Here is a 25,100-nt window from a genome sequence, read left to right on the forward strand (position 1 = left end):
TGCTAATGCTATGCTAATGCTATGCTAATGCTATGCTAATGCTATGCTAATGCTATGCTAATGCTATGCTAATGCTATGCTAATGCTATGCTAATGCTATGCTAATGCTATGCTAATGCTATGCTAATGCTATGCTAATGCTATGCTAATGCTATGCTAATGCTATGCTAATGCTATGCTAATGCTATGCTAATGCTATGCTAATGCTATGCTAATGCTATGCTAATGCTATGCTAATGCTATGCTAATGCTATGCTAATGCTATGCTAATGCTATGCTAATGCTATGCTAATGCTATGCTAATGCTATGCTAATGCTATGCTAATGCTATGCTAATGCTATGCTAATGCTATGCTAATGCTATGCTAATGCTATGCTAATGCTATGCTAATGCTATGCTAATGCTATGCTAATGCTATGCTAATGCTATGCTAATGCTATGCTAATGCTATGCTAATGCTATGCTAATGCTATGCTAATGCTATGCTAATGCTATGCTAATGCTATGCTAATGCTATGCTAATGCTATGCTAATGCTATGCTAATGCTATGCTAATGCTATGCTAATGCTATGCTAATGCTATGCTAATGCTATGCTAATGCTATGCTAATGCTATGCTAATGCTATGCTAATGCTATGTTAATGCTATGCTAATGCTATGCTAATGCTATGCTAATGCTATGCTAATGCTATGCTAATGCTATGCTAATGCTATGCTCATGCTACGCTAATGCTTTGCTAATGCTATGCCAAAGCTATGCTAATGCTATTTTAATGCTATGCTAATGCTGTGCTAATGCTATGCTATGCACGCACGCAAAATGCAAACAGGGAATAAGGATTAATTTGTGATAATTTTAAAAGGACAATATTTCCCACACTATCCAATCCTCCAAATTTATTGCTTAAACTATTGGCATGACTACCAAAATTTAAAATGCAAACACAAAAGTACATTCATGTTTGAAAATCTCCTAAGAGAGTAGATGGGTTCCCATTAAGGGACGATATGCACAGAGATCAGACGTACAAGCTAGCCCACGAAACTTGTGTAAAATTTCCAACGACCCTTTTGAACAGATTTTTGTTTTCCGACTGGGCCAACAAATGTCTCAAAACTCATCAAAGAAAACTGTCAAAATAAAACTGAGAAAAAACAACGCAGTTTGGAATAGATCCTATGGGCTACTTGGCATGTTTCAGTAAAATTGCTGTTGAAGTTCCGTAACACCGTCGTTATGTTGCAAAACAGAAAAAAATATCTTAAAACTTATTCGCCACTTTCTTCAAGCTCGAAATACCTTATTTAAAAGTTGTTTGTTATTTTGACTGCCTCAGTAGTGCAAAAATAAAGGAAGTAAATTGTGTTCAGTCTTAAGTACCAAACACGAGTTGCAGTAGATGGCGCGGTTTCAACCTAATTTTTATCGTAATTTTATATGATGAAATTTTACACACTTTTTCAAAGATTTTTTATTTAAGCATGTACGTTAAGATCCTAGCACTATCTGATCATCAAAATTCTAGATTATAAATTGTGAACATCCCTCGTTCGTTTTGGCTAAAGAAAGTGGTTTCATTCGACATTCATGTGCGGTAACAATGTTGGATAATGTCTTCTACAGCCGGGCTCCAAAAGCTCCGACTGATAGGTAGCTAGGAAGGTGCTCTGAAAGCTCGCTCCCTCCCTCGAATTTTCTCTTGAATGAGAAAATTGATAACTACAGGCGCTCTCCGCGGAGCGAAGACAGTTGAGAGAGTTCGCAAAGAAAGCGCGCGCACCGCGAGCACACGTGGTGCTCGGACTCGCGCAAACAGGTTCGTCGCTTTTTGCCATCGCACCGAGTAACGAAGTCTTTCGTTTCTCACCGCCGCGCCGTTGAGCGAGCGAAAAAATCGAGAAGGAAAAGTAGAGTGACTTTTTTTTCCAACTTTTTCGACTGACTCGGCTCACCACCCGAAAGGAAAAGATAGAAAGTGGTCTTTCTTCTTGAGGGGTGCTGCGTTACTGCATTGCATTGCACGCGGTGCTGTTTCTCTCGGCTGTTTTTTTTTTCAATGTGCTTCCCCTTGCGCGTCAATGAAATTTTCTTTCGTGAAGAGTTTCCAGTAGCGCAAAACTTTACCTCGCGCCACCCGGGTGAGACCTTAAAGTTGGAGTGAGTTGGAGAAGACCCGTTGGATTTTTTTTTGCTGCTTCGTTCAGCAACTTTGTGGCGATCCGTTCGTTGCGCGGCTTTCTTCTGTGCGCATTTCTGGAAGCAGTTTAGCAGTGACCGCGGTTCGAGTAAGACGTCTTCGAGATCCGAAGCACATACACAGAGACAGTAATTTTCGGTTTCGGGCAGGTGGCTTCCAGGATAATTTGGCTTCTAGGGAGCTTCAAGAAACTCCTGGATTGTGGAGAGTAGGGTCAGTTGTTGACACGACCTTCCAAATTAATTGTCATTGTCAGTTGTAATCTGACCGGTGGATCGAAAATAACCATCCGGATACACCGGATGCGGATTCCTGTGGATTTTTGTGAAGTGCTTACTTTGTGACCCTTTTCCATAACCAGGGCGACTTATTTTTTAAGGTGCGACATTCAAAAAGAGTGCAAGTTTTGGTGTGACAAACAACTGGATTGGATTGGCGTGAATCGTATTGGATTTGGTTTGCCAACGATTGCTGGCGCAAGGCGCAAACGCAAACGAAACGGAAACGGCGCGTTTGCGTGAAAGTGTTTTCTCTTTACTCTCGACGAACGAACGAACGACTTGACTTATTTCGAATCGAAATAAAGCGTTGGGGAAGCCAGGCGACATAAAATCAACGACACCAAAGCTGGTGCGGTTTCGACGGAGTAAAAAGTTGTTTTGAAATTTAATAAAAATTGAAGAAAAAAAAAACGTCAGTGAAAGAAGGTTGACAAGTTTGTGAAGCGCGCTTGTGGAGCTTGCGCGAGGATAATTGATATGTCGTGAATTGAAACACCTGAATTTGATAAGTTGTGGCAGTGGAATGTGGATGTGAAACAAATTGAATTGACAAATTCATTAAAAAAAATTAACAAGTGAATCCTCAAAAAAAAAAATTATCCATGAAGAGGTGAAGCGTGCCCAGAATTATTTCGGATAGAAGAAGACGAAGTTTAACGGTTTAACTACTGGACGAGCAGTTGGAGGGATTTTTCGGACTTAGTTCATCGAAGACAGATATAAAGGAATTGGACTTGCTGGAGGAAGCAGAGGCGATTTAATAAAATGACAAGACGCAAGCACATTTACCAGCTACTGCTGGTGCTCCTGGCGGTGGTGTCACATGGACAGGAAATACAAGAAGGTAAGCCAGTTCGAGATGGTGGAAAATTTTAAATCCTCACACATAAAATTTTTAATGTAAGACTAGGTTGATTTTTTTATGATCTGAATAAGTCTTGAAAATTGAAATTGAGTACCTTATACTGCATTCAAGAGCAATTCGCAAATTAATGAATTATGATTGCAAGTTTTAACAATAATCTACCATAGATTAATCTATGGTATTCGAGATAAATTTTTTTTAAACTTTTTGCTTATCGGAAACATTTTTTATTTTTACTCAAGAATTTCGATAATCGCTTTTCCTTTTTTGTCTTTGATAATTTTTGACAATATTTTTGAAATTCTTATTAGTAATAATTTTTTCAACAAAATTCAATTGGAAATCTTTTGCAAAATCAACTAAAAAATTAGACAAAAATTTTCCAGTTTTCAAATACGGCTTCAAGACATTCAGAAATCTCAGCATTATTCATGTTTTTGTTTTGTAATTTTTACCTGGAAGGGCTCTCTGATATAAAGTGGGAAAATTAAGATATCCGTACACAGTTATTTATTATACTAAACTTATGTTCTTTTTAATCTAAGGATAGAATTACGGTTCTTCTTTTGAATTGGTATGAAGGCTTTTTCGGTTTTTGAGTAGATGTATTATCGAAATTGGCATTCCTTTATCCTGAATGATAAACTGAAATTTAAACTGAAGAAAAGTGATGATTCTAAAAAAACGTAAGCAGTTTAATTCTGCGAGTACAGTAGTTTTTGGTTTTTTTCACTGTTCGATTTTTTCGATACTCGCCAAACTCACACTAGATTTTATCACGGTTATTGGTTCGATTTTATCACGCTCTTTTGGAAATCATTCAGAAACTATTTCCAGGATCTTAATTATTTTTTGGTTTATGTTATGGTATATTATAAAGTTGCCAGGCCGGACAAATCCGGGCAATATCGTATTTAGAGCTTCCAAAAAACCAATCATGATTATTTAAAACAAAATGCACAAAAAATTACACTTAAATTCAGTGATTAGCTCAACTGATGTTAAATGTTTTAGTAGGCCGTCCACATTACCCGTGGACAGTTAAGTGGGAGGGAGTTGGTTTAGGTATAGAGGGAGGGGTGTTACATGACCTTTTTGTAACACTTAACAACTCATTGTCAAACAGTTGCCATTAGTATGGATTGAAATATGTTTTGAAACATTCTGCGCAAAATAAAAGTTGAAATAATGATTGGTTTTTTTATGCTGATTCCAGAAAACCCCATCTTAAACCGAGGTAGGTTTTAAGAGGGTTAATAAACTTTAATTTTGGTTTTCTTTTCCATAAAGTAACAAATTAAAATAGAGATATATAAGAAAGAAATGCAATAAATTTTTTTTCAATTATGTTTCCGTAAAAGTATATGTATAATTTATTGCCTGTTAAACAGGATTTTAAAAAGCAACATTAAAAATTTTGAATTGAAGGGTTTATATTTCTTCTTGTGGTATCCTTTAAATGAATTTCAATTCTAATTTTCTTGATACACTTGTAAATCAAAGTCTTGATTTTAACAAAAAGCACCTTAAAACCAATTTCTTTTTCTAAATAAAAGACAATCAAACTAACAAGAAAATTTCAATTAAAAACATGCATTTAAATTGAAGAAGTAGTAAAAATTTCCACAACACAAAAACTTTGGCTCATAATTTTTCAACACTGCTCGATTTCTTCCACCCAAAAAGCTCTTGCATTGATCTTTTCAAAATACATACTTTCATGTTTGTCTAACAGTTCTTATTTTGAGTTTTAAAATTCATCGAAATGTCAAAAGTTTAGGAGAATAGGTGCATATGTTTTAATTGCTATTTCGAAAGACTTTGATGTCACGAATTCGAATATTTTGTTAGGTTTTGTCCATCACCTCCAGATTTGGTGCAATGGTTCGCAAAGCTCAGTTTTGCAAATACACACCTCGTTCGTTTTTGGCAACATTCGATTTTGGCAACATCCGGGTTTTTGGAACGACATTATCTTGAAGTTTTCGCTATAACAGGACTTATGGAATTTAGACAAACATCATAAATACGTTTTCACGTTCTAGAATGTTGAAAAAAAGCAACAACAACAACAAAAAATCCAAAAAAATTAAAGCTCTCAAAAATGACGAAAAACATAAAAATTTCAAAAAACTGAAAAACAAATACAAACAAAAGAATACCACAGACAAAAAATATCTAAAAAAAAGATGCAAAATGACAAAAATATCAAAAATGATAAAAAACAAATATTATAAACATAACAAAAAAAATTCTAAATGTGTCTAAAACATGATAAAAGATAACAAAAAATGTCTAAAAATTATCAAACAATGACGAAAATATAGGTTAATAATAGTAATAATGGTTTATTTTTATCAATATTCATCAAAAAAGTTAATGAAGAAAACCATTCAATTTTGGCACGCTTCGATTTTGGCAACAAAAAATTCTCGAGCGTGTTGCCCAAAATCGAAAGGGGCCCAGGGAATATCCGAACATATTTCAACAAAGTGCGGGCAACCGGGCCGGGCAGGACCGTTCGCCCAAATTTGAATCTAAATATCCGGGCAAGTCCGGATAAAACCGGACAATCTGACAAGCTTCATTTAGAAAAAAATATAATTCGGCAATTTTAAGAAAATTCAATCTAACTTTTTCTGACGTTACAAAAAGGCGTTTTGAATGTTTAACATTAAAGATTTTAATTTCTTTGAATTTTTTCGAAATTCGAAGGTCGAAAACGACCAAATTCCTGTATATCCGTAGAACTGTTTAAAAAATCAAAAAGAAACCTTATGTAACTTTTTTTCAGAAGTCAAAATTACTCGCAGTCTTCGGAAAAATAAATTATATAATGAAAACTTTAATTTTCAATGGCTATGTAACAAATTATAGTTTTTGTCAAAAAAATACTCCAATTTTTCACTCCCACACTTCCAAACCAGTGAAAATCAGCTCTTAATTTTTTGGTTCCAATGTGATTTTTGTTGCCTTAAGCTCGATCTCGAAGCTGGATCTCGAATGAGGAACTACATCGCCGGTGTCATCAAAGGGCGCTAGAAATCGAGATTCGGGAACGTAAGTGGAGATGGATTGGGCACACGCTGCGAAAAGATGAAAACGAGATTTGCAGAGAGGCGCTTGACTGGAATCCAGAAGGTCATCGAAGAAGAGGCAGGCCCAGAAACTCGTGGCGGCGAAGCCTAGCCGCTGAAATCCGAACTGTCGACGAGAATCTTGACTGGGACCAGGTGAAGACGCTGGCTCCGGATCGTCAACAGTGGAGGTCTTTTACCACGGCCCTATGCACCGGTGGATCGGCGCGGGATCACTAAAAATAAAAAAAAAAATAAGCTATAAGAAATTTATTGAAATTTATCCCTCATTTCATTTTTTTTAAAATTATTTCTCAAAAATCGATTCTAAATATAGGTAAATTTCAAGGAATAAAAAACCATTTTCATTCTATTCATACCCTCTTTGTAGCACATTTGTTACTATTCTAAACAAATGATCAAAATTCCATTTCATCCGTTTCAGATTGGAAATAGTTTTAAATTCAAATATTTTTATTTTCATATTTTAAATCAGAATTTAATTTAGATTCAGAAAAAAAACAATGAACCACAGTTTACAGTGAGAAATGAATTTCAGAATTGGTAAATGGATATTTTCAAATAACCATTCTGGAAAATATTTCAAAATTACTCAAAAATATTAGAGTTTTTAAATCAGTTTTAAATTCATAGAAATTATATAATCAAAAACTTATCTCAAATATGTGTTATTCGGACGTATAGTTTGAAAAAATAGAATCATTAAAATTTGTTTGTGATTATCTATTACTTACACTTATATACAGAAGCCCAGGAAAAAATATAATTGATAGTTTATTGGAATTTTCTTCTATTCAACCAAAAGTGTATTTTTTTTATTTGTATTAAGACATTCATAATGAGAAATTCTTCAAGGAGCACGTGAGTAATTTTTTTAACTTCATGGTAAACAAAATACGAATATCACCTTTTAATCGACATTTTCTCGAATGGAAAATTATTGAATCGCAGATTGAAGTAGTACCAAAGAATGTCGAGTTCAAAAAGAAAATTTCAATTGCATCTCTAATTTTGAAATTATGAAAATGAAAGCTGAGTTTATTTGATTGACGTGTTGACGTTGCTTCAGATTTTTCTCTAAACTAAAATGTTTGATTTTTTATGTAAAAATGCTCGATGATATTATTGAACAAGATCCATGCTTCTGGCTTTTGAGACTGAGTGTTGGATCGAATTTTAGGTTAAAGTGCTCATAATTAACCTTTCAAAAGTTCCGTTTAGTCACCGAGCATGAAAGGTAGTGGTGTTTCCCAATGTTTCCTAATCTTCCATTCCTTTCTCATGATAGTGATAAAATTCTCTTGAAATCACAAAATTGATAGCATTCAATTCTTAAACTTTTCAATTCTTGAAATTTTCTAAAAATTAACGAAAAAAATTTAAGGATGTCTAATACCAATCATATAACTTTCTAGTATGATGTCAACAAAATTTATCAAAAAAGATTTGATAATGGAGTTTTTCAAGTTATTTTGGGTACCTACCTACATTAAAAACTTTACAGTTATACTGCCGCTCATAACAAGTCCATCCTATTTGCATTTTCATAATTTTTGAGTTTATCCGTGGACCTTAAAATCCTACCGATAATTTTTTTTTTAGGAGAAATAAATACTTTGAGTGTTTTGTTCTGATGAACAGTGAAAAAAACCTCACCTAAATTTCTCCCATCGAAAAAATCATCACAAGTCGGTCCCAAAGTCATTAATTATAGTGATAGACGACCATGTAGTGTGCCTTGAAATAAAGTCTGTTACACATAGAATCTGGTCGGATAAAATAGATCATTTCTCCGCAAAAAAATAACGTACAACAAAAGTAAAAATGTCATTTTGTAGTAGTGAACCTTCATATAAGAGAAGCGACATCTGATCCCTCTTAAAATAAAATATGTGGCAACATCGCCGAAATCTTGGACAAAAAAAATCCCCAGCACTGTTTTCTGGCTCAATGTTCAAGCTCTAAAGTGAACGCTCCTTCAATCCAACAAAACAACATTGAACTCGATGCCCGAAGGATCGCGATAAACGGTATGAATGACTTGAATTTCGTTAATAATTAGTTAGTTTTCTAACTAGAAACACGATTCACCAAAGCATTGAAATAAATTGCACCTAATCATAAATTCATATGACCAGCTAAAAAAATTATCTGTTTGAACTATAACAACAATCACAATACCTTCCTTGGTTGAGTTTTCAATAAGAAAGGTAAAAGCTCTGGGACAAAATGCTTAGATCGATTGGAATCGATTTTGACAGTTCTTTTGCTCGATTGGAATTTTGTGTTTCAGATGTCACTTCTCTTATATACAGGTTCACTATTTTGTAGGGCTTTTATTGCACTTTAAGAAAAAGGATCAGTAGGCTGCGGTCGAATCGGTTAGACGTGTTTTTTTTCTGGCAGTAAGTTTTCAGTCCTCCAGAATATTGAAAAAAAAACGGAAAATGTCGGTTTTAATGAGACTGTTTCATGTTTTTAAAACGATTGAACGGTGCAATTTGAATTTTTATACCTTGAGGGATGTAATAAAAACGAGTGAAGTGATTTTTATTCATTTGTATAACGTTTGTTGGCGGAAAAAAATCTTACAAAGTTGGTGTGCAGAGGAAGAAGGCTTTTCCACTTAGAGTTCCTGACTTTCTTAATATTAACGTGTCTGGAAGAGAACGGTATCAAACCGATTTTTCTGTCAAAAATGATTTCAAAACCACAAAGGTGCTGCATACATTTAGGGGTAAAAAATTATCTAGTTTAAATCATAAAAGTTCATGTTATGATTATCTGTCAAAAATTATTTTAAAACCATAAAGGTGCTGCGTACATTAAGGGGCACACAGCACCTTTATAGTTTTAAAATAATTTTTGACAGAAAATTGTAAAATTTTATTCGAACAAAACAAAAATTTACTGCATTTGGTGCTTTATGCGTTAAGACATCAGAAATATATCTTAAACTATAAATTTTCAAACGTTTTCATTTGATTTTTTCATTTATTGTTGCCACTTATCTAGACCTTTTTTAGAAAGGTGAAAATCGTATGTTTTTGTAGATTTGAAAATAGCTGGGGAAGCAATAATTTTTCTGACTACGTAATTTTGATGTCCCATCAACCTTAAGCCTTTTGATTTACAAGCAGAATGATTATCTGTGGACATTAAGTTTTTAAAAGCCATGTAGGTTGATAAGTGTGGAGGATGTTCTTGTTTACAATACTTCTTTCAACACCGGCCGATTTCTTTGTAAGACATATTATCTGAAAGCCTTAACTTCTACAATCGTTTTACATGAACATTGAATGTTTATTAGAGTAACAATGTTAACGTAGTTTAGGTACGAAAATAGTATAAAATTCGTTTTGCTTACATCGTCGCACAGCCACCCCCATCAGCCAGCCAGCAGCTGTGAGCTTCTTGAAGCAATCAAATATGTACCTAACTCGAAGCAATTCTGAATCGTCACACGCAAAGTGATTTCTCCCAGGGAGGCCTCTTTGGGAGGAGCTCAGAGCCTCTGAGGGAGCAAAGAGTGACTGGCGCTCCTAGCGATTCTGGCGGTAAGAGAAGCGAGAAAGAGTGGTTTTCGACTGCCAGGAGTTTGGGAGTTCCTCCTCAATGAGTGGTACTGCTCTCGCCTCTTATGAGTCGCGCCTCAGGATGCGTCCGAAGCCTGCAAACCGCTATCAAATTTTGCTGTTTCTAAATTGGTGAGCTCGTTCCTTGAAATATCTTTATTACCATTTGCAATTCCGGTTTAAAATGAATCTGTGTAAAGCGCATGTTTGTAAAATATTTCATATTTTGTATGAAAGTGATGAAAGAATCGATAAAGATTCAAAATTTGAAGCATAAGTAAATTACAAGCGATCCCCGGTTTTGGGAAGTTTTTCTTTCTTTTCCACGGCATGTATTGCCATACTACAGGCTTGCTGCGACCATATAAGTTTGCTACTTTTTAAATCTTATGCAGTATAGATGTTTGAGCCTGTGGTTAGATCAGAATGCGTCATTTTTCGACTCCGTAATTTGATTTTATAAGACGAAAAAATTGTGATAATATGCATTGTGTTCTTGATTTCTTTTGAAAATAGTAGAAATAACAATCATGCATTAGAATTGCAGGATGTAACAAGGTGAAATATGAAACATTGTTGTATTTATTGATTTATTATATAATAAAATAGCTTAACTCTATTTAGGGGAATTATTGGGGGGCTTGGACAGGTCGTCAAATGATCGGAAGACTAATATGCAATGGATTGTGGAATAAAACCAGCCGGAGTATCTCGGCAAATTTTGAATCAATGGTCTGGTGTTCAGGTACCTTTCCATGATTCTTTATTTGTTTCGAACAGTTGGAAGGGAGAGAGATGAGTCAAACCTGTCCCAAACCAGTGGTAACGGACCCCTTGGTAGTGCTCCAATTATTGTTGATGAGTTAAGCATGAATAATATTTGAATGTGCGATCGAGACTTCCCGTACCGCCTCGGGTCGAAAGACCTATCAGCCACTGGTGGGTTTTCATACATACATACATACATACATACATACATACATACATACATACATACATACATACATACATACATACATACATACATACATACATACATACATACATACATACATACATACATATATACATACATACATACATACATACATACATACATACTTTTATTGCACTTTAAGGAAAAAAATACATAAATCCCATTCGTCAGCTTTTCGGATGAATGTTCGAACTTTTCTTGTGATACCACCCATCATTTTCTGCACTGCACTGCTGGTAACCTCATTCGCCATCTTGTTCCACCACTTTTCCATTTGAGCGGGTTTTTTCATGGTTCTGCCACATTTCTTCAGTTTTCCCTTAACTATTGCCCAATATTTCTCGATGGGACGAAAATCCGGACAGTTTGGTGGATTGATACTTTTTTTTAAAAAAACGATCTTGTTCTCCTTATACCACTTAACGACATCCCGGCTGTAGTGGCAGCTTGCCAGGTCCGGCCAGAGCTTCACCGGACCTTTGTGGGACCGAATGAATGGCAAAACCCTCTTCTGGAAACATTCTTCTTTGTAAACATTTCCCTTCATTGTATCCCCAGTGATGAAAATCTTAGTCTTCTTCCCACAACTACAGATCCCTTGCCAAATCATCAACTTACGAGCAAATTTATCTGGGAAAACAAACTTGAATCTACCCGCAACATTCCCTTTACGCTTCGCAAGGAAAAATTTGGTTTTGGCAACCAAGTTTTGTTTCAGCGTCCTGTTGGGGTGTTTGCTTGCATGATACGACCACAAGCCTTCTCGCAAACAAATTCGTTCCATCGTCAATAACTTTTGACTGACTGCTTCAATCTTGATGAAATTTTCACCACTAAGTAAACATACCAGCCGGATCAAAACACTTTCAATAGATTCGCGATGTTACAACAAGGGGCACTGCAGTAAATGAAAAGATGCGACAGATTCTATGTGAAACAGACTTTATTTCACCTTATTATACATTTCAATTTTTAAGTTTTATTTTAAATTGTATTGTTTTACGCAAATCAAACAAAATCCTACGCGTGTTCGGAAAATATTAGATATTAAAATTCTTGAACAATAAATCAACTGCTTATGTTCAACGTTTTTAATCCACTCCATTGATCAGGTAGATCCAAACTTAATTATTAACTCTACATTTGTCAACATAAATTTCGCGTCCCAACCATAATTTGCAGCCTCTCTCGAAATGACAGTGCAATGAGCTCATTCAAATAATCGCACGTCTGTTTTCTGGCGGTGTGTATCCACCAGCTACCGAATGATCCAACGGTAAATACCTGAACACAAACTCCAATATCGCTGTCCCACATCGTCGAAAGTACCGCTGCCGGTCGCTTTAGGTACCACATCTTAAGTTGCATTCCTCGATGACAGTGAAAAGTATAATTAGGAATATGGAAGGGTGTTTACACAAGCGAAAGTATCTTGGCTCGGCAAGTGTGCAAATCCGCCAATCGATCCAGGGGACAGGTTTCGTTTTCACTTCACGCGCCGCGTTGGGGAGCAGCTTAAGAGGCAGAATTGAGATGGGGACACGAAAGAGAGAGAAAAAACGATTCCAAAACTTGCAGCAATACACTACACACGCCTAGGTCCTGGTTTGGAGAACAGGTTCCCTTATTGAAAAAAAACACAATCTCCTACACTTAGGCAAAAAAACGAAACAGGTACCAAGGTGGACTTTCGATGGGATCGTTCAACGACAATTCCTGGATCAACTTGAGGAATACGGGGACCCCCACATGAATACTATGAATTCGTGCAAGTAGGAGCATGTAGGTGCGTGATCTGATAGGCTCGAGAGGAAAATAGTTAGTTTGTAGCAGCGGCAACGAAAACAAGTTCGATCGTCCCACCGAGATTGCCATCGTCTTCAGAGTCGTCGATGTTCCGATTTCGCTCTCGTCGTGGATAGAGATGAACGGATGCTCTAGTTTTGTGCTGCTGTGGTCTAAGTGTTCCGAAGAAATTGCTACCGACTCCAAGAAAATGCAACTGCAACTCGGCCGATGCGGGAAGCCTTGACCTGGATTCCTGGTGTTTACATGTACCAAAGTAGTTTTTCCCCCACCTGGGTTGCGATCGAGCCTCAAATCTGCCCGTATTGGAATTCGAAAGCAAATAAAATATGTAAATCGAGCCTCATTCGGTCAGTTTAATGCACAATTGTGTTCAGTAGCAATCACGATTGATAGCAAACTTCTTGTCACAATCGTTGAAAGGGACGTTTACTTTCGATTTGATCTAGATGAAATATAACAGTTTAAAATGTCACAAACCTACATAAATCCAATATCTAACTAAGTACATTCAATTTCAAACTTGTTATTTGTAACAAGTAAATTAGCACCAACGTGTGAAAAGGGTATTAAAGACAAAGTAAACAACACCGTGGTTAAATTAAAAGGAATCTATCGATCCGAGATATTAACCAAACAGTAGCGCTACAAAGTGCTCCATACAAGAGTTTAGAGAATTTGGGAAGCTTTTAGGAACAGGCATATAATTAAAAGGGAATTAGCTCCTAATGTTATTTTTTAATAATTATTGGGCAAAATTTTGTCATGAAAAGGTACTTGCAAGGCACGCCGACAGAAATACATTCGATTTTTTACAAAATTTATCGAAAAATGTGCAAACAGCTCTCACATGAGAGCAGACATTTCAGAAGTGCATTTTTCATGCCACTGTTAAATAAATCTACAAAAAATCTAAATCATTTCAAATTTTATTCCAGTACAAAAAAAAACAACTCAAACACTCCATTGATTCCAGAAAAACCATCAAATTTGTTACTTGTTAACCGAAAACAGGATAAAATTCCAGTTTTTTCAACCAGGTATTTTCATTGTTAGAATGCTTTCCAGAACAGAACTTTCGTAAATTTAGCTTACAAATATCTCCAAAGATTTTTTTTGAATGAATGTTTTTGTGAAAATATCACTTTTTCATTCAAAAACTTTTAAAATACTTAGATGTGTTTTCAATCGCAAGAAAAACACCAGTTTTTGAAACTCAATTTATCGCTTAATAGCTATCAATATTTTTTCAAAAAATATTTAAAACACTAGAAGAAGACCTAAAAGTTGATTCTACTTACTTTTTAAGAGATCTCTGATGTAAAAAGCCGTAGTAAAATGAGTTTTAAATTCATCGAAAATTTACACCCTTTTGTTTACCTCTTTTCCTAACTACAAAACGTCAAAAATTTACATGGCATCGCGGATTGCTTTGATTCATTTGAACTATTAAACCAAGTAGGCTCATAACACATATTACAAATATGATATTAGAGTAAAACAAAACCCGTTTTCAGTGGATTCAAAAATCCCAATTTTTATGAGCTCTACTTATCACAAAAACTCGTTTTTAGTTTATCAGTTTCCATTAGTTTTAAAATGCAATTTAAGCGAAGGATCTAATAGATATACATATAGCCATAAGAGACATTATCCTCACAAAAATTGGTTCAAACACCTTTTACTCCACAACCAAGCAAACGGTCTAGATTAGGATTGATCGATTCTCTGGCAAAGAGCGATTCCCAAGATCGGTTCAGCTGAATAGTTCCAGGATCGATACACCTAAAAAATCGAACTATAATCAAACTATTGAAATTTTGTTTAACAGAGCTGCTGCCTGAGGGCTGCTTTAAGCTAAAATAAACAGTGGAAACGACACGAAAGCTTATACATTTGAATATCAAATGTATGAGCAATAAAAAATATGTTTTTAAATTCAACATCAGAATTCTTGACTTTGTTTGAGTGTTATGACAGATAAAAAAAAAGAATAACTAGAAGAAATGCTAATTTTGAAAGAGCTACCGATTTTTTTAATACCATAAATTCAGCCACGGGTAATGGTACAAAGATAACGTATTCAGTTCAAATCTTCAAGCAACCAAATTGTTCGATTTTCATTAAAAAAAAAGGGCCAATATTGAAATATTATCTTGAGGAATGTAAATATTCAAGTGTAGATGTAAAATAAACGCTTAACTTTTCTAGAAATATTTTCCAGTGTGATCTCAATCAAAAGCTGACCAGCCTTCTATGGAGCTTCAGCTATAAAACTTGAAAGCTCCGTTAAGAAGTTAATTCTTGACCTTAGTAAATGCTACACTTATCACTAATCACTAATCGTACTTCCACAGCCAGAACTTATGTCCGATCCCAGAGAATAATAAAAAATTATTATCATTCTTTTTGTCTTTGTACATGTTTTCTATTATGTTAACATAGAAACATTGAAATAATAGAAAACATAAAATGACCGGGCCCACTGTGGAGCAGAGAACGCAGAGACATCTGGAACAAAAGAACTGAAGAAACGTGGAACACCAGTACCATACGTTTGAGATGGGCAGGGCTGAGAAAAATGCTCCTTGATGAACAAACCATGGGTGATGTGAAGTATCTTCGCCAATCACTAGGACAATTCTTCAGCAGCTGGAAATGATTTATTTGGTACACGGAAATCACAAAACCTAAGAATAGATTCATTTTATAGAATTTGATAAACATAAGGATTTTTAAAATCTTAGCTTTATTTTTTAACTGTTTTGGATTTCAGAGTACAATCATTTCTGGCCATTGACCAAGGATAAAGGGCCTTTACTCGCTCTTGAAAATAAAAAAGAGAAACGGAAAATATTAGTAGAACAAAAACCGTTCCAGGTTTGTTTAGAGCTTGAAGGTTTTTTTGAAACAAATTATCCTAATCGTAGAATAGAATGTAAGCAGTAGAAGCATTAATTTTTCAGTTCTTAATTAAATTACATGTAATTAAAATTTTTAACAAAAAATACATTGTAATTTACAATGTATGGCTTCCCTCATGAATTTAATATATGATTCAATTTTTATTAAATTTATGCGAATAGCAATTCGTTAATGAATTTCGAAAAAGGTGAATGCGCCAAATGTAAACATATGGAGTTATGAGATGGGTAAAGAGGTCCGTTAGGAGACCTACATTTTGATGCTACAAGTTATCTTGTTTTAGAGAAATAAGAAAAACATAATAATATTTTTGCTGAGAGCTAATGAAGCTGTCAAACTTTGAGAAGCTGACGTTGGCGCATTGATCGTATTAAAAATTCGATACCGAATTGAAAGGTATTATTTGACAAAAAATAGTTTGCAAGATTGAACTTATTAAAACATACACTGCCGGCCAAAAGTTTGGGATCACCCGCCTAAAAACATGCAAATTTTGATCGTTCATATCTCTGCCGTCTTAGGACATATTGCCAATCTTTTGATCTCATTTGAAAGATAATGAGCAATAGCTATTTCGGAGATATTTTGTTCATAAATAATTTTTTAGTTTTGCACCTAAAACTTGACCTAAAGTTAGAGCATTTTCAAAAAAACGCACTCAATATTCAAAGCCGATCATCTCGCGATAGGGTGGACCAAATTTCAAAATTTGAGTTGCATTAGAATCCTTATTCTATACTTCTCAAAAAACAGTCAAAAAATTTTGTGCAAAAATTTAAGAATGTACTTTTAATTAATAAAATAGACAATTAAGTTATCGTCCAAAAGTTTGGGATCACCCCTCAGTATGGTGTATTGGCCAAAAACATGCAAATTTATCTCATTCATATCTTTCTCATCTAACATCGTATTGAAGATCTGAAGGGTGCATTTGAAAGCTTTGGAATTGTTGTTTTTCCATAAATTCATACAAAAATTATATTTTAAAGTGATATCCATAAACAATTTAATTGAAATTAATTGATTTTTGAAAATTCACACTTATGATTGTGAATTTTTTATGGTTATGGATTTAAAATATAATTTTTTAATGAATTTATGAAAAAACAACAATTCCTAAGCTTTCAAATGCATCCTTCAGATCTGCAATACGATGTTAGATGAGAAAGATATGAATGAGATAAATTTGCATGTTTTTGAAAAAATGATCCCAAACTTTTGGTCGATACACCATACTAGGGGTGATCCCAAACTTTTGGACGATAACTTAAGTGTCTATTTTATTAATTAAAAGTACATTCTTAAATTTTTGCACAAAATTTTTTGATTGTGTTTTGAGAAGTATAGAATAAGGATTCTAATGCAACTCAAATTTTGAAATTTGGTCCACCCTATCGCGAGATGATCGGCTTTGAATATTGAGTGCGTTTTTTTGAAAATGCTCTAACTTTAGGTTAAGTTTTAGGTGCAAAACTAAAACATTATTTCTGGGCAAAATAACTCCGAAATAGCTATTGCTCTTCATCTTTCAAATGAGTTCAGAAGATTTGCAATATGTCCTAAGACGGCAGAGATATGAACGATCAAAATTTGCATGTTTTTTAGCGGGTGATCCCAAACTTTTGGCCGGCAGTGTAAGCAAAACGGATTACTTTTTAAATCCCTTTTATGAAAAAAAAACCTCATTGCGCGAGTAAAAAATATGAAGGATACTTAGCATTGCGCAGCTTGTCTCTATTATGCGTTGACTGTTCGAAGTACGCAAGACCTTGTGAACGAAATGCATTACACTTATCGAGGTACTCCGGCTGGCTTGATAAATGGAACTGCTTAAAATACAGTTAATTTTACCATTCCCTTTATTAAGCCTAAAACTCCAAGTAACGTTAAAATATAATTCTATACGTGGAATCATCCTAGCAATCCAGAAAACAGATGACATTGGCAAGCGAATACAATCGGAGGAAATTACTTTGGGTGGGGAGAAAACAAAAAAAAACGCTTTCAATTTCACCATAAAATCAATTCTCGACTACACTTTCTATTCTTAGTACTATATCCTTCCTGTATGAACTCCTTCACTTTCCCATACTTTTTTCACTAATTTTCTTTTTGGCCAACTATTGGCGAACTCTTAGAAAGAAACAGCGACGGATCTGGGAGTGATTCACTAGCCACGGTGGCTCATATTGACCAAAACCAACAGCTTTCCCACGCTTGGGGAATAATTCGTAGCACTGAATCAAAATATTGCACAGATCACAATCATTCTTCCCCGGGTTGATATTGATATCACTTATCAACTCAAATTAACAATTTTACGAATAAACCATTAATTTTTATTTGTTTTTCCGGAATGCGAAAAAACACGTGTGATGTCATCCGGTCATCGCCTACTCCTCCTTGACCTTAGTAAATGCTACAGATGTTTAATTCATGGTTGAGTCATTTCTATGGAACTTTCGATCACTTGAGCATTCGGTAAAAGTTTTGGTTTTCCTTCAGAGTATAGACTTATGTGTATTCCAGAATTATTTTTGCACGGAGCCAGGCTGTGAAAATGTGAATAAATCTGAGAAAAATCCGGGCATTTTTTACAATATCCGGGTATTCCTGCCGGACCGGACTTGAAAATTTCAAGTCAAGCAAGGTTGCCAAAATCACAGAAAAATCTTTAATTTCACAGAAATTACAGTAAATTTTCGTCACAGAATCTGTGTCACAGATCACAGAATTGGGAAATTTTTCACAGATTCAACAGATTTCTTAAATTGTGAACACCTTTTCAAAACCGTTAATTTTGATATTCACATTAATTATGGAATTTTTACTCAACTTCATGAAAATATAGAGTATGGGAGAGTGGGGAATCATGGGCCACTTTTTTTCGTTGTTCCACAACTTCTTTATTATAAAAGATAAAATGAAAATAAAAAATGGTATGGCTTTCTTCATTTTCAAGGTATCATAAGGTTTTTTTTTCAATTTTTAATAAGTTATTTTCCCAAAATTCTGACTGTTTGAAAAAAAGCAATATTTTTTGGATGTTGAAAAATGGTGGGGAATCGTGGGCCACCAAATCCAAATTGACGAAATCACATGCAAAGTTTATGAGTTGACCCAAAACTGTGATTTCCTAACTCATTTCGTTATTTAAAAGCAATTTCAGATGATGAAATAAAAAAGAGAGCTGTGTATGATCGAATAGATTCCAAAACCTGGCTTGCGAACGTTTTGGCAAAATTTCTTATATAGGAATGACAAAATATTTTTCATAACTCTTCATTTGGCATAAGAAAACTTTGCAGATAGGTAAAACGTATTTTAAGTTCTGAATGTGTATATAAACATAAAAAAAATAGGTGGTTTAAGATCTGTGGCCCACGATTCCCCACAGGCTTTGATTTGCAAATTGGTTGCGTTTGTGTGACTTATTGATGTTTCATCAAAAATTCCTTTTCCACGTAAAAGATCATGACAAAACTAAGATCATAAGCGTATGAGCATATTTTTGTTATGCACTTTAGGTTCCCCATCGATGAAATAAGCGGGTGTTTTTTTAATTATGTAAGAAATTTTTCTAACTTTTTTTTGCTTGATAAATAAAAGAAGCATATGATGCGTATTTCAGTCAACAACATATAGGAATATATGCTCACGTAAAGCGAGAACGATGACAGTTGGTTTGAGATTTTTATCTTATATTTTTATCACACATCTGAGATATTAAAAGTGGCCCACGTTTCCCCACTTTCCCCTACTATTTATTGATGTTTATCAAGTTTATTTTTAAATTTATTCAATTTGTGAATGTTTGACATGTATTTAGTGAAATCATTAAAAAAACACATAATTTTTGGGACAAATCACAGAAACACAGGCAAGTCCGGATAAATCGGCACAATTCGAAATGCGCTGACGGTATAAAAATTCTGCACAAAACTGAATCTGAAAATATCCGGAAAAAATAAATAAAAAAAAAAAACTTCTGAAGATCGAAAGATCGGATCGAAAATAAACCGATTCAAACAATTTTTTCAAGGCTCAGGAATCGATCCAAAAAATCGAAAATTTGATTTTAAAAAATGATGGCTCAAGCTAAAAATGGTATTCCCAAAAGCAAATGTCAACGCGACACTGAGGCAACGCGACGTCCGGGCGGGCACCTTAATAAAAACTACGTAAACAATAACAGCCGGATGACATTTCTATGAACTTTTCTTTTTCACTTTCACTAATGCCGTATTCGTTTTCATCTGGTGGCCAACCGGTTGTGCACCAACTGCTGTCATCTTCATATAAAAAAAACGCTTTGGCAGCACTTGGTGCACAACCGGTGGACCACCAGGATGAAAACGAAAATGGCATAAGATCGCCATGAAAATTATTGAATCACGTGTTCATTTTCAGCAACGCTGTTAACGAATGGATGTAAGAGGAACTGAAAATTCGAATGTTGAATGTGATTGAGTTTGGATTTTATGAACCACATCCAGATTATTTATCATAAACTGCAAAAAATACCTGGGTGACTGAGATTTTTTCTCAATGTAAGGCTCTATCAGCGAAATGAAAACGACTTTTCTCAAGAATGCATGCAGATTTATGGAAAACTTATCAAAAGACTGTAAAAAATTGGCCAAAATCATAGCAAATCAATCTGTGCTGAAGCTAATGAGCAGTCTTCGATAAAAAAAAATTCAATCACTGGCCTACTATCGACTGCAATTCAATTTTTTATTGATTCACTGTTAAAGAGAACATCAAAGTGAACAAAAATTATTAGCTCCTAAATTGTGTTTATACTGTTTATTTTAAAGCGTGCTTAGACAAAAGGGGACACCCTCTTTTTAGAGAAAAAATATTTTTCCAGCTGTTCGAAAAAATAGCAGCGGAAGCAAGCATCTACTGAAAATAGTTATCAGTTTGTGTAACTCTCTGAAACTTCACTTTTTTTCGCTGAAAAATTCTCAGAAGCATAGCTTTATGAGTACTTTATGAGTACTTTTGTTCTACAAATATATTTATCATTGAGGAAAAGTTTTCAAAATTTTTTTTTTCAAAATTTGCATAATTTCAGGGGCCGAAGAACTTAACTTCCAGAACTTTTTCCCAACCCTGCTATTAAAATGCTGGTTAAAATTTCATCTCTTCTACCTAACTTAGTATCATTTTTTTCTCGAAAAAATCAATACAGATCGGTTGCAACACATAAGCTATCTTTCGATTTTAAAAGTGTTACATTGCCCATTTCCTTGCTTTGAGTCCGGTGGCCTCTGGACTGGGTGATACGTTTCGGGTCCATTCAGCATACGCTGGACGGGAGCAGTTTTAACGATAGAAAACGAATCAGAAAAACAAACAATCGCCGGCAATGATTTGATTATGGCCTAAGCCGTTAGCCAGCCGAAGTCTACCGGTTGCGTGCTGCGTTTGGCCCATTACTGTCCAATCCCTTCCCTCCCACCATTCGATTGAGACCATCATCAGCAGGTGGAATCCACCAGAAAAATCTGGATACGATGGAAAACGTGGCTGAAACTCCTCCGGTAGCTCCAAAGACCTATTTTTGACGGTCTGGTTGAGATCCGAAGTCCAACGTCATCATCATCGAGAGGAGATCTTCTGTGAAATGAGCCAAATTTCGGTAGCTATTTTTCAATCGCAAATGCCTAGATATCAGTTTTCAATCGACCATCGTTGTTCCAGAGGATTATTTGTTGGAAAATTGAAATTTTGCAGGACTTCAAGCTAGGGTGTAAAGATGAGCACCTATATTCAGTAAACAAGTACGTTATGAATGTAGTGAAAAAAATGCGTGAATTGAGCAAAGGACTATTCCGATACTGTGAAAATACGTTAACAAAAAATTCGAGTACGACAGAAACCAACTTGAACAAATTCAAAACGATGTTGAAGCAACACATCAGAACTAAATTAGAAACGTATGTACTTTAACATGCTGTCGTTAGATTGTTGAAGTACCCCAAGATCCAAATCTCTGAGCCCTAGACAATAAACGCTTCTTTAAAAGAGATCTGTGTCTCACTGGAAGCAATTTTTAACAAACGCTTTCCATCATTCGCCTGAGTGGAGTCAGTATTCCAAACAAATTTCTGTTAAAAAAATTCCATTTTTTTTAAATTTCTTTCAATTCCGCTACATTTCTGTCACTATCGACCACCGCTGGTCATGTATCAATAATAAAAATTATCATTTTGAAAATTTTGAGTGTTAAACATATGAAATTCAAGAGTGCCATTATCAAAAACGAAAGAATGTTCAATATGGTGAAATCAAATGAAAACACGAAAAAACAGAAATAAAGAATTACGAGGAGGTTTTGCGCCCACTGCAGAAGGACTTGAAATAAATTAAACTCCCGTAGGCTTTTCCCTGCTCATAAAAAATCTTAATCTTTTGATTATAATGGGAGCCTTCAAGTTCGTGGATCATAGAAATGGATCAACACGGGATGTAATGCTCCTAAAAAGCGCATTCTTATGTTCGGAGGTAGTTTTCATAAACTGGCACATATTATACCGATGGGGAATGTTTATAAAAACTTCTCCAACTTCTGCTCGCAAAAGAGCCGAAAAAAAAATCTGGCAGACGTTGACGAACAATGGCCAATTCGAGCTGCCCCAAACTTCAAGCAGCAGGTGGTGGTGTTGTGCGCTGTCGGAAAAATCAGGAGAGCATACAGTTAATTTTGCCGCCTTTTGCGAACAACGCGTGCAAAAACTCCATCTCAACACTTTTCCCCCATAAGACTCCGAGAGAAGTGGTTCAGTGCCTAACTGCACCGACTGCCTAATACCCCGGAACAAAATTTCGAAAGCGCCACCACATCATCAACATCTTGCGGAGGAATAAGTATAAGCGCAGTTTGTGAGTTTGCGATGTGCAAAAAGCGGGAAAAAGCTGCTTCTGTCTGGATGCATCATCAACCATGTGCTGCACATGCGCGCACAGTTTTATGGTCCAGTGACCCATAGTTGACTACAGACACAGACACACCGTCAATAAAAATTTTACCAATTGGCTTAAATTCCAAACGCCATCATCGGACTAATGAATTTCTTGTTCCATCCAGAGTTTCGAGTCATAAAAAATCTGGCCAAGCGTCAGTCGGACTGCCTTTTTGAAAGAAATAGCTAGGTAGTGGACAAGTGCCTGCAAATTCCCACTTTTCCCCCTTTCTGTTTCCGTTTTCCGTCGGCGTGAGCTATAATATTGTATGTAGTATAGTATAGTAGGTATCTACCAGAATAACCGGTGCAACGAAATGAAAAACTGCACAACATCGGCCTATTTTTGCTATCGTGGAACCAACACTGGGCTAGAGATAGGTAGCAAAATGATTGCACACACTGTTTTGCTATGATTTTTTACTCTCTTCTTCGAGTGAATCTGGAGAAAGCGAATTTGCAGGAAAAAAAACTCTTGCTGGATTTAGATAACCAGGGTAGCCGCTCCTAGGAATTCGTTGGATGGAGTAGAGATGTACCGAACCTTTTCAACTACTTGGCCAAGCGAATATTAGTCGAAATATTCTATTCAGATTTCAATAAAAATACAAAGGCGATTATTTGAATTTCCTTCTTTTTCTTCCATTTTAATGTCCCTCATATTTTTGAGTCGATTGGTAGCCTCGGAAATCTTTGATCCAAGTGTTTTTGCGATCAAAAAAATGTTTGGAAGTTAGGTCTAAAAGTGGATTGGTTTTCTGTGAAAAAAATTCTTAAGTTAGGTAGGAGAGCTGAAATCTTTCAGTTATTTGTGGAACAATTTTAACAAAAAAAAGTATAAAGATAAAGCTATGAGTCAGGGTTAATATGTTTCAAAATTTGGGAAAACATGGTTGAAGTTTGTGAAAACTACAATCGAAAAAGTACTGAAACTCAAGTTCTTTAGCCCCTGTGCTTATGCAATTTATGAAAAAACGAATGAAACACCTCATCTATAAAGTTTTTCGTAGAAAAAAAAATGTTTGTACCTAGTCATAAAACTAAGCTTCTTTAATTTTCCAGCGATAAACAAAATTCGGGTTCTAGAGGGCTAATCAAATCGTTGCCGGTGATTGTTTGTTTTTCTGAATCGTTTTCTATCGTTAAATCTACTCCCGTCTTCTGTTGATGGTCGGTTGATGGAAACACCCAGTGCCCAGAAATATTTTGAACGGACGAAAAGACGAAATATGAGCGCTTTTTATTTTTTGAAAAGTTCGTTTTCGTATCCTTAAAGAACAGTACAATGTTTACGTTTTATCAAACTTTCAAAGTTGTTTAAATTTGTTTCGAAGACAGCGTGTTTTTGATTTTTTTTTGTCAAAATCGAATCAAATTTGAAAATTAGAAGAAAAATATTCAATTTTCATTTTGTTAATTTTTTTGATATTTACACGCAGAAAAACATTCTCAATAAGCATCACAAAAAAGATTTTGTCATTATTCAAATATTGATGCACAAATTTATTTTCTTGATCGAACTCAAAAACTGCAATTCAAATTATTTTCAGATTCAGACTTCAGATTTTCGGATTTGAAATTTCAGATTTCAGATTTAAGATGTCAGTTGTCAGATTACAGATTTCAGTTTTCAGATTTCAGTTTCCAGATTCCAGATTTCAGATTTCAGATTTCAGATTTCAGATTTCAGATTTCAGATTTCAGATTTCAGATTTCAGATTTCAGATTTCAGATTTCAGATTTCAGATTTCAGATTTCAGATTTCAGATTTCAGATTTCAGATTTCAGATTTCAGATTTCAGATTTCAGATTTCAGATTTCAGATTTCAGATTTCAGATTTCAGATTTCAGATTTCAGATTTCAGATTTCAGATTTCAGATTTCAGATTTCAGATTTCAGATTTCAGATTTCAGATTTCAGATTTCAGATTTCAGATTTCAGATTTCAGATTTTAGATTTTAGATTTCAGATTTCAGATTTCAGATTTCAGATTTCAGATTTCAGATTTCAGATTTCAGATTTCAGATTTCAGATTTCAGATTTCAGATTTCAGATTTCAGATTTCAGATTTCAGATTTTAGATTTCAGATTTTAGATTTCAGATTTCAGATTTCAGATTTCAGATTTCAGATTTCAGATTTCAGATTTCAGATTTCAGATTTCAGATTTCAGATTTCAGATTTCAGATTTCAGATTTCAGATTTCATATTTCATATTTCAGATTTCAGATTTCAGATTTCAGATTTCAGATTTTCTGATTTCAGATTTCAGATTTCAGATTTTGTGATTTAAAATTTCAGATTTTGTGATTTAAAATTTCAGATTTTAGATTTCAGATGTCAGTTTTAAGATTTCAGATTTCAGATTTCAGATTTCAGATTTCAGATTTCAGATTTCCGATT

At 34.8% G+C, this 25,100-nt stretch overlaps 1 protein-coding gene across 5 annotated transcripts in view; it reads left to right on the forward strand.

Annotated features, from left to right (window-relative positions):
• Window positions 1-2,227: 2,227 nt before the first annotated feature.
• The window catches only part of LOC129753378 (uncharacterized), a 202,755-nt gene continuing 179,882 nt past the window's right edge, over window positions 2,228-25,100 (forward strand). Inside the window, exon 1 of one of the 5 annotated variants that reach the window (XM_055749225.1) lies at window positions 2,228-3,325. In XM_055749225.1, the coding sequence (XP_055605200.1) occupies window positions 3,247-3,325 (79 nt within the window). In that variant the 5' untranslated portion in view covers window positions 2,228-3,246. The remainder of the gene's footprint in view (window positions 3,326-25,100) is intronic. The other 4 variants (XM_055749216.1, XM_055749199.1, XM_055749206.1 and 1 more) reach the window with 4 other exon arrangements.

This window comes from Uranotaenia lowii, chromosome 1 (genome assembly GCF_029784155.1).
Source record: "Uranotaenia lowii strain MFRU-FL chromosome 1, ASM2978415v1, whole genome shotgun sequence".
In the NCBI taxonomy this organism is placed as follows: domain Eukaryota; kingdom Metazoa; phylum Arthropoda; class Insecta; order Diptera; family Culicidae; genus Uranotaenia; species Uranotaenia lowii.